Here is a 14,050-nt window from a genome sequence, read left to right as displayed (position 1 = left end):
CTCCGACCCTCAGAAGAGCAACTCAGCCAGACCCATTCCCCTACTCTATTTACTCCTGACTAATGCACCTAACCTACACATCCCTGTCTATTGGCAATTGGAGGACCGGGCACCTGGAGAAAACCCACACAGACATGGAGAATATGCAAACTCCACACAGTCGCCCAAGGCTTGAATTGAACCCAGGTCCCTGGTGCTGTGCTAACCACTGAACCATGCTGCCCAAACCATGTAACCCTTCAGGACTGGGCACGGGTTAACACAAGCTGCAGATAAAATGGGGTAGAGGGGCAAGGTGGAGATAGGTAGAGGGTACGACCTTATTTGTCGATGGGAGGGATGAATCTGGTAAGTGGCTGAGAGGAGCAGAAGGAAGGGGGAGGTTATTTGAAATTGGAGAACTCAAATGTTGAGTCCTCCGGACTGTAGGCTGCCCAAACAGAAGAGGTGTTGTTCCTCCAATTTTCATTTGATTCATTGTGACAATGGAGGACACCAAGGATGGTCATGTCAGAAAGGAAGAGGAATTAAAACTGGCAGTGACTCAGATCCGGTTGGCTCCTGCCGGCCCAGCTGAGATGTTCAGCCAAATGTTTCCTTAATTTAAGTTTGATTTCCCTGCTGTTGAGAAGACCACATCAGGATCCAATATATGTGGAGAGAGAAACAGTTAACATTTTGTGCTGTAGGACTGTTCTTTGAAATTGTTCCAAACTTATATTAAAAGCTATTAAAAGTTGCAACTAACATTCCAGCCTCACAAATGCCAGGCAATGACCATCTCCAATATGATTTGATTTAACTTCTGACCCTTAACATTCAATGGTGTTACCACCACTGAATCCCTCACCATCAAGATCAAGGGTTTAACATTAAATGCCACATAAGTTTCAAGTCAATTTAGATAAATGTGAGGTATTACGTATTGGAAGGACAAATCAGGGCAGGATTGATACACTTAATGCTAAAGTCCTAGGTAGTGTTGCTGAACAGAGACCTTGGAGTGCAGGTTCATAGTTCCTTGCAAGTGGAGTCACAGGTAGACGGCATAGTGAAGACGGCCATTTGGTACACTTACCTTTATTGGTCAGTGCATTAAGTATAGGAGTTGGGAGGTCATGTTGCAGCTGTGCAGGACATTGGTTAGGCCACTTTTGGAATATTGTGTGCAATTCTGGTCTCTGGGCTACAGGAGAGATATTGTGAAACTTGAGAGAGTTCAAAAATAGATTTACAAGGATGTTGCCAGGGTTGGTGGGTTTGAGCTACAGGGAGAGGCTGAATAGGCTGGGCTATTTTCCCTGGAGTGTTGGAGGCTGAGGGAATTACCTTACAGAAGTTTATAAAAACAGGAGAGGTATGGATAGGGTAAATAGATAAGGTCTTTTTCCCCAGGGTGGAAAGTCAAGAACTTGAAGGCATAGGTTTAAGGTGAAAGGGGAAAGATTTAAAAAGGGACCTGAGGGGCAACCTTTTCACAGAGGATGGTGGGTGTATGGAATGAGCTGCCAGTGGAAGTGGTGGAGGCTGGTACAATTACAACATTTAAAAGACATCTGGATGGGTACATGAATAGGAAGGATTTGGAGAGGAATGGGCCAAATGTTGGCAAATGAGACTATATTAATTTAGGATATCTGGTCAGCATGGATAAGTTGGACCGAAGGGTCTGTTTCCACGCTGTACATGTACACAATACCAGAGGTGTTTGATCTTAATTTGGATGGTTAATGTTCAACAGTGTCACAGGTTTTTGTCAATATGGAAAAAATAAATTTAAGTAAATGAATTTGTCAAGCATAAAGTGGCATTAATACACAATGATAGTTCTATTTCAAAATTTGATTTCAAGCCTTTTGAAGGAAATGATTAAACTTTAAATTTAACTGCAAGCTTCCAGTTCTCCTGAAGGATAGCATTACAAAATACAGTCTTGGCCTTCTATTGCAATAATTATGCAAATTCATACTTTCTCCTCCACTCTGTTAGAAAGGAAGCATGCACTAATTTGAAAGCAAAATGATATCCATATGGAAAATTAGCAAGATATACCTATGGGAATATTAGGCAACTTATGACAAAAACCAATACAGAAATTTGAGGAATGTCAGCTTGTTAATAGAAAACAGTATTGTCCAAGTGAGTTAATTAATGGGAAGACATGATTCAAAAGTTTCAAACAGATAAGCTTCCATAATTTTCATACATCTATTCACTTGCACAGAGAATTTCTCAAAGAATTCACGTGTGTGGTGTGTAACTTCAGTGGAAACCTTGTCTGTCTTGTAAAACAAGCCGAGAAATTGCTGGAATCTGTCCAAGTGGAAAGTAAAATATTGTACTGCAAATGATTTTACCTGAACTGAATACACCAATTTGTGCTGGGACTGAGTTACAGATAGCAATAAACCCTCTTCAATCGTAAATAGCCAATGAATATTGGCACAGAACTTGATGAAAAAGTATTTTAGCCAAGACTCAGTTTGCCAGGAGTCAGCTTTGGTACAGGTCAATGGACCATTCGGATCAGAATCTTGGATATAATTTCCATTTTAATAATTAGTCATACCACAGCCAAACACAATACTCAAGCTGTGCCCCAGTTAACAGCACAAACCAGATACATTCATTATTCTCGTCCATGTGACTACACCATCACCCACTCGATTAAATGAAATAACTCATGACAATTTGATTTAGTTTCCATGATTTCAGCAGATTCCAGAATTACTTAATAAAATTTATTTAAATCAAAATCTATCAATTAACTGACGATATGATGTCAGGATTGGTTACAACAATACTTTAGTACAATGACCAAATCTGATCAAATGTGTTCCATTTACTTTGCAATCATGACAATTCTGCAGCATTCAGACAGTTCCTCCACTTTGCATCTGGTTCTATTTCTACAGAATGCACTTCCCAGAAATGGTGTTGAAGTCAGTTCTATTATGGGTGCATGGCTCAATTTCATTTATCTGGAAACACAGTACTGTACACATCCTGGTAATGTTCAACAAAATGTACTTCAAGACCCTCTGTAATAAATGTTGGTAGATCGCAAAAGTCCTTCTTGTTTTCCATTGGTAAAATGATGCAATCAACACCAGCTCTCTTTGCCTAAGGGGGGAAAAAAAAGTTCAATTTAAATCTTTTCTGAAGTGAAATTGTTACAATGGCTTTCTTAAAATAATGGTATTAAGATTTCAGATTGCATACAAATATACACCAAGATAATCAAGGTGAATAAACTAGTTTCAGACTCACCACTTCACTAAATGGCAAACAAAAGTTGAGTGGGTTTCCTGTCACATTGAACACAGATTATGGATAAAGTTTACCCTCGCTGCATTTGAGAATTTTAGTTTGCAAGGGTGTTAAACTAATCAAAAATTGAAAGTTTCTTTTTATTGTTTTAGCATTTTCTTACTATTTACAAGCCCCAACTTTTAAAGGAAATAGCTCAGCTAAAACAGGCCTTTGGTTTTCCTGCTTACAATAGTATCTATAATTTCAGAAGCTTCACAGTAACTTACAGCAATAGTCTTCTCCTTAATTCCACCAACAGGCAGGATTTTCCCAGTAAGTGATACCTCTCCAGTCATTGCCAAATTTTGCCGTGCAGGTCGATTCATTGCTAGAGAAAGGAGTGCACTTACAATTGTACAGCCTGCACTTGGACCATCTTTAGGTGTGGCACCCTGGAAAAACAGCGTAAGTAATGTTTAAATAGTCTCCTGTACTATTCATTTATTTGACAGTTGCAGTGTTTACTAACCTCACTCTTCACATCCAAAAGAGAGAATACAGATGCTCTATATTAGCATGGTGATGTACGTAGCTACTCACAGTGGCCCTCTTATGGCATAGTGGTAGTGTCCCTACCATGGGCCAAGAGGCCCAGGTTCAAGTCCCACCAGTTCTAGAGGTGTGTAATAACATCTCTGAACAAGCTAATTAGGAAAAGGTGGTTTTAAAAAAATAGTAACTAACATCACAAACTGTTTTGCTGAGGATGTGAAGACATCCTCTTTACTTTCTGGTTTTTATAGGAGGTGGATTTCACTGGCAAGGTCAGCATTTGTCTCTGTGTCTAATTACCCTTAACATCACTGTATCATGTCCCATTACCAGTGACTTCTGCACTCTGTCTTCCACCTGATTACAAACCTATTTCTTTGTTCTCTCCCCTTCTTCTCAAATTTAATTTGCATAAAACATATTTCTATTTTTTCCAGTTTTAAGGAAAGGTCATTGATCTGAAATATAAAACAACATTCCTTTCTTTGTCAGATACTACTCAATCTGTCAAGTATTTACAGCCTTTTCTGTCTTATACTTTTAAATTTTACAAGGATCAGAAATTCATTATCCTGGATAATTTAAATTGCATTGCTCAGATTAAGAGGTTGCACTCAGGGAATAGGATCAAAATTAGGAAGTTAGAGATGCATATTAATGTTCCTCTCCCACACCACCTATAATTATGTAATGATAGATTCTTCCTGCGTAGATACCTATTTCACAATGCTGGGAAGGAACAAATTCTGTACAGCATTTTCTTTCCAAAATCAGCATATGATCAGCTGCTTGAATTTTTACCACAAAAAGGGTCAGGTAAACAGACGGCAGGATAGACAAGTTCCTGTCTTTAAAATATTCAATCAACAATTCAAACAAATTATCTTTATTACTGAAGCATGGAGTATTAGTAAGCTTTCAAATCCAAATAAATATTCATGATTTTGTTACAACAATGGAGAGCTGACCAACCACACAGTGAAGATGGACATTTCTATACTCTTAATGCAACACACAAATGACATAGCTCTGTATGAGTAAAGCGAATAAGATAAATATTTTGCCACTTAGCATCTATATACCCAAGAGTGTAGTGTATATGTAGTGATGTATATGGTTAATAGGAACCTATGTTATGTCCTGCATGTTCAGTGGGAAAGCTGGTTAAAGTTGACTCATGGAGTCAGTGTCATACAGCATAGAAACAGACCCTTCAGTCCAACTAGTCCACACCAAACGTGCTTCCCAATTAAACTAGTCCCACCTGCATGCATTTGGCCCATATGCCTCTAAACTTTTCCTAATCATGTGTTTATGCAAAGGTCTGTTAAATGTTCTAACTGTATCTGCATTCACCACTTTCATTCCACAAACTACGAATGAAGAAAATTACAGCACAGGAACAGACCCTTCGGTCCTCCAAGCCTGTGCCAATCCAGATCCTCTATCTAAATCTGCTGCCTATTTTCTAAGGATCTGTATCCCTTTTGCTCCCTGCCCATTCATGTATCTGTGTAGATACATCTTAGATGACAGTATCATTCCCGCCTCTACCACCTCCACTGGCAATGCGTTCCAGGGACCAAACACCCTCTGCATAAAGAAGTTTCCAAGCACATCTTCCCTAAACTTTTCCCCCCTCACTTTGAACTTATGACCCCTAATAATTGAGTCCTTCACTGTGGCCAAACATTCCTTGCTCTCCACCCTGTCTACACCTTTCATGATTTTTTAGGCCTCAATCAGGTCCTCCTCAACCTTCTTCTTTCCAATGAAAATAATCCAAATCTACTCAACTTCTCCTCATAGCTGCATACTAGGCAATATCCTGGTGAACCTCCTCTGCACCCTCTCCAAAGCATCCACATCCTTTTGGTAATGTGACGACCAGAACTGTCTGCAGTATTCCAAACGTGGCCGAACCAAAGTCTAATACAACTGTAACATTACCTGCCAACTCTTGTACTCAATACCCCTTACGATGAAAGAAAGCATGCCGTATGCCTTCTTGACCACTCTACTGATCTGCGTTGCCACCTTTAGGGAACAATGGACCTGAACACCTAGACATCTCTGTACCTCAATTTTACCCAGGACTTTTCCATTTACTGCATAGTTAGTTCTTGAATTGGATCTTCCCAAATGCATCAGCTCGCATTTGTCCGGATTGAACTCCATCTGCCATTTCTCTGCCCAACTCTCCAATCTGCTGTATTCTCTGACAGTCCCCTTCACTATCTACTACTTCACCAATCTTAGTGTCATCTGCAAACTTGCTAATGGTAAATCATTTATGTATATCACAAACAACAGTGGTCCCAGCACAGATCCCTGTGGAACATCACTGGTCACAGGTCTCCATTTTGAGAAGCTCCTTTCCACTACTACTCTGTCTCTTGTTGTCCAACCAGTTCTCTATCCATCTAGCTAGAACACCCTGGACTCAATGTGACTTCAACCTTTTTCATCACCTTACCGTGGAGAAAGTGCCCCTCACGTCTTTTAAAAAACTTCCTCCTCCTCACCTTAAAAATATGCCCCACAATTTGAACTCCCACTCTAGGGAAAAGACCCTTGCTATTTCCATTATCTATGCCCCTCAATGATTTTATAAACCTCCATAAATGTCTCACATATTTTGGTATCATCACAAATGTACTAACCACATCTCCTACATTCTCATCCAAGTTGTTTACATAAATGACAAAAGTGGACCCAGTACAGAGCCATATGGAATACAGCTGGTCACAGGCCTCCAGTTTGAAAAACAATCCTCTGCCACTACCATCTCCTACAGTAAATCAATTTTGTATCCATCTGGCAAGCTCACCCCAAATCCCATGTGATCTAACTTTACTAATTAGTCTACCACGTGGAACTTGTCAAAAGCTTCACTAAGGTTCATGCAAATGACATCGGCCGTTCACTTCAAGTTGTGTCTTTAATAAACTAGTCTTTAAACAAATAAAGATTTGCTTAACATGGTTTCATACTGACCTTCCTTTGGGCCTGCCTACTCTGAAGAATTTTCCCCATGCTTTTGATCCCACAATCAGTTGCCCCTAGCCCTTTCCTGTTGCTGCCTCCAGCCTCAATTCCTCTTCACCCTGCTCCCATTCTTTGAAGTCTAAAATTTTAAAGTTTTAAACCTCAGGTATTTGCTTTGTTTTCTGCCTGCCATTCTGAATTTGGTATGATGTCCTGGCTTGCATCTAGTGGCAGACGCTGGTCAGTGCAAGTAATTCCGCCTGCACTGACCAGCTTCAACCACTAGGTGGTGTGTAGTCAATTAAAATTTTAACAGGCGGTTGTACTTTGAACATTTATTCAAAGTAACTATATTAGTATTTCTTGCACATTTTTTAAATTCATAAATAAAATAACCTTTAAAAAAACCAATTTAGGCATTGGTCATCTAAATTGTCTCAATTTAATGGTTCACTTTTGAGAAAGGTTCTGAAATATTAAATATATAGCTTTAGTTTTATATGCAGTAATTATTCTGTTTTGCAAGTTGTTTCAAAATAAAATAACTTTCACGTCACAGTAGTTCAATCTATACATCATTTTCTTAGAGCAAACAATGTTCGCCAGAAGCTAACTAACAGTGATGCCCATAGTCCCAATTTTCAGGAATGCAACGACTTTAAGTGAAGGTTTCTTGTGCTAACTATCTTTTAACAATTTCATGTATATATACTTACCAGGAAGCCTACAAGAGAATTCTGAATATATAATTCATATATATTTAATACAAAAGAAGATAAAATTTGTTTTGAAATGAAGGTACTTTAGCAAGGCATTCAACAAGGTTTCATATGGTAGACTGGTTACATCAAATGGAATTCAGGGAGAGTTAGCCATTTGGTTACAAAATTGATTCGAATGTAGGAGACAGAGAATGGTAAAGGCGATTATTTTTCGAACTGGAGGCCTGTGGCCAGCAGTATGCCACAAGGATTTATGCTGATTCACTGCTTTTGGTCATTTATATAAATGATTTGAATGGAATACAGGAAGTATGGTTAGTAAGTTTGCAGATGACATCAAAATTAGTGAAGTAGCAAACAGTGAAGAAAGTTACCTCATAGTATAATGGATTAGATTGGCAAAAGGCCTAGGAGTGGCAACTGGAATTTAATTTAGGTAAATGTGAGGTGTTGCATTTTAATAAAGCAAATCAGAGCAGGACTTATATACTTAATGCTAAGGTTCTGCAGACTGTCGCAAAACAAAGAGACCTTGGTGTACAGGTTCATAGTTTCTTGAAAGTGGAGTGAAGGCGGCATTCGGCACGCTTATCTTTATTGGTCAGTGCATTGATTTTAGGCAATGGGAGGTCATGTTGCAGCTATATAGGATATTGTTTAGGCCACTTTTGGAATACTGCATGCATTTCTGGTCTCCCTCTTATTGGAAGGATGTTGTGAAGCATTCAAGAGTTCAGAAAAGATTTGTAAGCATGTGGGCGGCATGGTGGCACAGTGGTTAGCACTGCTGCCTCAGCGCCAGAGACCCAGGTTCAATTCCCGCCTCAGGCGACTGACTGTGTGGAGTTTGCACGTTCTCCCAGTGTCTGCTTGGGTTTCCTCCGGGTGCTCCGGTTTCCTCCCACAGTCCAAAGATGTGCAGGGTCAGGTGAATTGGCCCGTAGTGTTAGGTAAGGGGTAAATGTAGGGGTATGGGTGGGTTTCGCTTTGGCAGGTCGGTGTCGACTTGTTGGGCCGAAGGGCCTGTTTCCACACTGTAATCTAATCTAATCTTGCCAGGGTTGGAGGGTTTGAGTTATAGGGAAAGGCTGAATAGCCTGGGGCTATTCTTTTCCTACAGTGTCAGAGGTTGAGAGGAGAGTTGATAGAGGTTTACAAAATCATGAGGGGCATGGATAGGGTGAATAGTCAAGGTATTTTCCCCAGTGTCGGTAACTCCAAAAGTAGAAGGCATAGGTTTAAGGTGAGAGGGGAAAGATTTAAAAGGACTTAAGGGGCAACATTTTCATGCAGAGGGTGGCACACATACAGAATGACCTGACAGAGGTGGAGGAGGAGGTTGGTACAATTACAACATTTAAAAGGCATCTGGATGGACACATGAATAGTCAGGGTTTGGAAGCTAATTAGAAATATCTGGACCTAAGGATATGTTTCCAAGCTGTACAGCTCTATGACTCTATGTTATTGCCAATTCAGTTCTTCATTGAAAATATTAACAGTTACAACTGTACCAGAAGACCATTTCCTGGAAAAATGCACTTAAATCATTAACTATGCAGCTAGCTGGAAAATACAGGGTGTGTATATTTTCTTTCATGACTTTCCATTTCTATTTCAAAAGATGACTTACACTAAATCATTTAAAACAAAAAAATCACTGGAGTCAGTTAGGCCGAAATAATTAAAAAATGGCAGTTGTAACCCCCTTGTTCAAGAAAGGATCAAGACAAAAGATGGAAAATTATAGGCCGATTAGCCTAACCTCAGTAAAATTCTAGAATCCATTGTTAAGGATGAGATTTCTAAATTCTTGGAAGTGCAGGGTCAAATTAGAACAAGTCAGCATGGATTTAGTAAGGGGAGGTCGTGCCTGACAAACCTGTTAGAATTCTTTGAAGAGGTAACAAGTAGGTCAGACCAGGGAAACTCAGTGAATGTGATCTACCTAGACTTCCAAAAGGGCTTTGATAAGGTGTCTCACGGGAGGCTGCTGAGTAAAGTGAGGGCCCACGGTGCTTGAGTTGAGCTACTAGCATTGGTTGAGGATTGGCTGTCTGACAGAAGACAGACAGTTGGGATAAAAGGTTCATTTTTGGAATGGCAGCTGGTGACAAGTGGTGTCCCACAGGGTTCAGTGTTGGGGCCACAGCTGTTCACTATGTATCAATGATCTGGATGAAGAGACTGGGGGCATTCTGGTGAAGTTCGCCGATGATACTACATTAGGTGGACATGCAGGTAGTTCTGAGGAGGTGGGAAGGCTACAGAAATTTTTAGACAGTTTGGGAGAATGGTCCAAGAAATGGCTGATGAAATTTAATGAGAGCAAATGCAAGGTCTTGCACTTTGGAAAAATGAACACAGGCAAGGACTATTTTCTAAATGGTGAGAAAATTCATAAAGCCAAAGTACAAAGGGATCTGGGAGTGCTACTAAAGGATTCTCTAAAGGTTGAATTGCAGGTTGAGTCCATAGTTAAGAAAGCAAATGTAATGTAGTTATTTATCTCAAGAGAGTTGGAATGTAAAAGCAATGATGTGCTACTGAGACTTTATAAAGCTCTGGTTAGGTCCAATTTAGAATACGGTGTCCAGTTTTGGGCCCCACACCTCAGGAATGACATACTGGCACTGGAGCACATCCAGCGGAGATTAACACAGACGATCTCTGGAATGGTAGGCCTAACATATGATGAACGACTGAGGATCCTGGGATTGTATTCATTACAGTTTAGAAGGTTATGGGGAAATCTAATAGAAACTTACAAGATAATGCATGGCTTAGAAAAGGTGGATACTGGGAAGTTGTTTCCGATATGTGGGGACACTAGGACCCGTGGGCACAATCTGAGAATTAGAGGGGGTCAATTTAGAACAGAAATGAAGAGAGATTTCTTCAGCCAGAGAGTAGTGGGCCTGTGGAATTCATTGCCACGAAGCGCAGTGGAGGCCAAGATGTTAAATGTCTTCAAGGCACAGATTGATAAATTCTTAATCTAGCAAGGAATTAAGGGATATGGGGAGAGTGTGAGTAAGTGGTGTTGAAATGCCCATCAGCCATGATTGAACGGCGGAGTGGACTCGATGGGTCGAATGGCCTTACTTCCACTCCTATTTCTTACAGTCCGAAATATAGATGCACTTTTTCCTGTGGAAAAAGTAGTGGAGGGGAGAATGAATGAATTCAGTTTAGTTGCCCTGAAGGATTGTGAATACAGAAGCACTTGTGGTATTTTAGATTAGATTAGATTAGATTACTTAGTGTGGAAACAGGCCCTTCGGCCCAACAAGTCCACACCAACCCGCCGAAGCGCAACCTACCCAGACCCATTCCCCTACATTTTTACCCCTTCACCTAACACTACAGGCAATTTAACTTGGCCAATTCACCTAACCTGCACATTTTTGGACTGTGGGAGGAAATCGGAGCACTCGGAGGAAACCCACGCAGACACAGGGAGAACGTGCAAACTCCACACAGAGTCGCCTGAGGCGGGAATTGAACTCGGGTCTCTGGCGCAGTGAGGCAGCAGTGCTAATCACTGTGCCACAGTGCCGTTCCCAAATGATTTAGATGAGAATGTAGAAGGCATGGTTAGTATGTTTGCAGATGACGCCAAGATGGTTTTAGATTACATTACTTACAGTGTGGAAAACAGACCCTTCAGCCCAACAAGTCCACATCGACCCTCCGAAGAGCAACCCACCACCCTACATTTACTCCTTCACCTAACACTACGGGCAATTTAGCATGGCCAATTCACCTAACCTGCACATCTTTGGACTATGGGAGGAAACTGGAGCACCCGGAGGAAACCCATGCAGACACGGGGAGAATGTGCAAACTCCACACAGTTGCCCGAGGCAGGAATTGAACCCGGGTCTCTGGCACTGTGAGGCAGCAGTGCTAACCACTGTACCGATATATTGATTGATCTGTGCATTGCTTTTATTTTAGAGAGCAGAAGAAAGTGATGCCTCTTGATGCAACCAGCTTTTTTTATTATGGTTCATAATAACCAGGGGAGCAAAGGGTGAGAAAATGCAACTATGAGAGGCATATTAGCACTGTGAAGGAAGATACTGTACAAGGACAGATGTTTGTTAAGCTACAATGTGTCAGAACACAGGCTACCTCTTGGCTGCTTGGACCAAAATATGGTGGGAGCTCAGCCACTGGACCGTCTTGGGGATCCAACAGCAAGAAATACTGGGCTAAAATTGCACTGATCAAACAAGATGGTGCTGCATCATGGCAACACATGATTTTTTTTTCATTCTGGCCTCAATGAATGCACAGATTTGAATTATTAAAAAGATTCTCAAACAATATACTCAAACCTTACCTCAGGCACATGGAGGTGTATGTGGGATTGAATCAAGAAATCATTGGTATCATCTTTCTGCATGAGAAAAGCCCTTGCAAATGTATAGGCAATTTTCGCACTTTCCTTCATCACATCTCCCAGCTGACCAGTCATTTCAAGAGAGCCTTCTTTACTTTCCTTATCCCTTGGCAGTCGAAGAGAGGTTTCAATAAAGAGAGTTGACCCACCTGATTGTGAAGATTGGAGTGGTTAATTTAGACAGTTTCTTGTGTTGTAAGATACAAAGTCATGTTTATTTTCTACCTAGTTCTTCTTAAAGGGCAAGGGAAACTACACATATTTTACGTACTGAATCATAATGAAGCTCATAATTAATGGCTTTCATGGAGACTGCAGATGTGTTATGAAATTTGAAGTCAACATGACTCAACTAAGTTACTTTGCCAAGTTCTCCTTGAAATCTGTTATTAAAAAGGTAAGTTAAATTCTGCACAATGGGAATATGGAAACCACCCAGAGCCTAGTCTTACATTATTTCCAGTGACCAGCTGAGGATCAGTGATAGCAGTAAGATAGTAGGTCTGCTAATTCTAACCTCACAATTCAGACATGGTTAGAAGAGTTATTAATATAGTGCATTAATCTCAAAAGGATGAATGTAACAAGTTTACACCATTGCCTCATCATTTTTAAAGAATAATTTGTTGCCACCTATTCCTGCTTTCAGTTATTGTACAGGCAGCCCAAAATGAAGGATCAGAATCAACATAAACAAGATGTGACTTGGATTTTGTGATTTCAGCCTTCAAGTAGCCATTAGTTCAACTTTTACTACAAATGTGCCATGCTAGTTTTCAACAAGTGTGATTATTTAAATGTGAGCAAACGAGAACAGCAATATGAAGAAAGAAAAGCTTTTTTTCCAAATTGCCTGGTATTTAAGTTAATGATGAACAAAGAACAATACAGCACAGGAACAGGCCCTTTAGCCCTCCAAGTCTGTGCAAACACATTTTGCTCTTGTATATTAAAACGGTCTTCACTTTCAGGACCTGTATCCCACTATTCCTTTCCTGTTCATGCACTCATTTGTCCAGGTGTTTCTTGAATGCTGCTATTGTGTCTGCTTCCACCATCATCTCTAGCAGCACGTTCCAGGCACTCACCACCCTGTGTGTGAAAAACTTGCCACGCACTTATCTTATAAAATCCTCCCCAAGCACCTTAAACCTATGTCCCTAGTAACGGACTCCCCCACCCTGGAGAAAACGCCTCATACTTTCCACTCTATTCATACCATTCAATCTTATAAACTTCTATCAGGTTGCCCCTCAACCTCCTACATTCCAGTGAAGACAAACTCAGTCTATCCAACATTTCTTCATAGCTAAAATGCTCCATACTAGGCAACATTCTGGTAAACCTTTTCTGTACCGTCTCCAAAGCATCCACATTCTTCTGGTAGTGTGGGGACCAGAACAGTATGCAGTTCTAACCAACTCTTACTAATTCAGAAAGAACTAAAAACTTTAGATACGCAGACAAGAAAATTACAGATGTGAACATAGAGAAATACAAGTTGTTCAAGACTGTGCATAAGATCGCACAGAAGTGAAAAGGTACTTTGAAATATGTATTTTATGCATATGTGAGAAACAGGAGAATGACGAGAATGAGGGTAGGTCCGATCAAGGACAGTAGTGGGAGACTGTGTATTGAGTCGGAAGAGATAGGAGAGGTCTTGAATGAGTACTTTTCTTCAGTATTTACGAACGAGAGGGACCGTATTGTTGAAGAGGAGAGTGTGAATCAGACTGATAAGCTAGAGGAGATACTTGTTAGGAAGGAAGATGTGTTGGACATTTTGAACAACTTGAGGATAGACAAGTCCCCCGGGCCTGACGGGATAGATCCTACGATTATGTGGGAAGCAAGAGAGGAAATTGCAGTACCGTTGGCAATGATCTTTTCGTCTTCACTGTCAACGGGAGTGGTACCAGGGGACTGGAGAGTGGCGAATGTTGTGCCCCTGTTCAAAAAAGGGAATAGGGATAACCCCGGGAATTACAAGCCAGTTAGTCTTACTTCGGTGGTAGGCAAAGTAATGGAAAGGATACTGAGGGATAGGATTTATGAGTATCTGGAAAGACACTGCTTGATTAGGGACAGCCAGCACGGATTTGTGAAGGGGAGGTCTTGCCTTACA

At 40.7% G+C, this 14,050-nt stretch overlaps 1 protein-coding gene across 1 annotated transcript in view; it reads right to left on the bottom strand.

The window, feature by feature from the left end:
* Positions 1-2,727: 2,727 nt before the first annotated feature.
* Positions 2,728-14,050, bottom strand: part of lonp1 (lon peptidase 1, mitochondrial) — a 47,063-nt gene continuing 35,740 nt past the window's right edge. The window contains exons 16-18 of the mRNA XM_043721032.1: positions 11,863-12,071; positions 3,540-3,704; positions 2,728-3,123 (exon numbers count right to left, since the gene is read on the bottom strand). Of these exons, the coding sequence (XP_043576967.1) occupies positions 2,974-3,123; positions 3,540-3,704; positions 11,863-12,071 (524 nt within the window). The 3' untranslated portion in view covers positions 2,728-2,973. The remainder of the gene's footprint in view (positions 3,124-3,539; positions 3,705-11,862; positions 12,072-14,050) is intronic.

This window comes from Chiloscyllium plagiosum, chromosome 31 (assembly GCF_004010195.1).
Source record: "Chiloscyllium plagiosum isolate BGI_BamShark_2017 chromosome 31, ASM401019v2, whole genome shotgun sequence".
NCBI classification, from domain to species: domain Eukaryota; kingdom Metazoa; phylum Chordata; class Chondrichthyes; order Orectolobiformes; family Hemiscylliidae; genus Chiloscyllium; species Chiloscyllium plagiosum.
The sequence above is the reverse complement of the archived record's forward strand: the minus strand, read 5'-3'. Positions and strand labels throughout refer to the sequence as shown.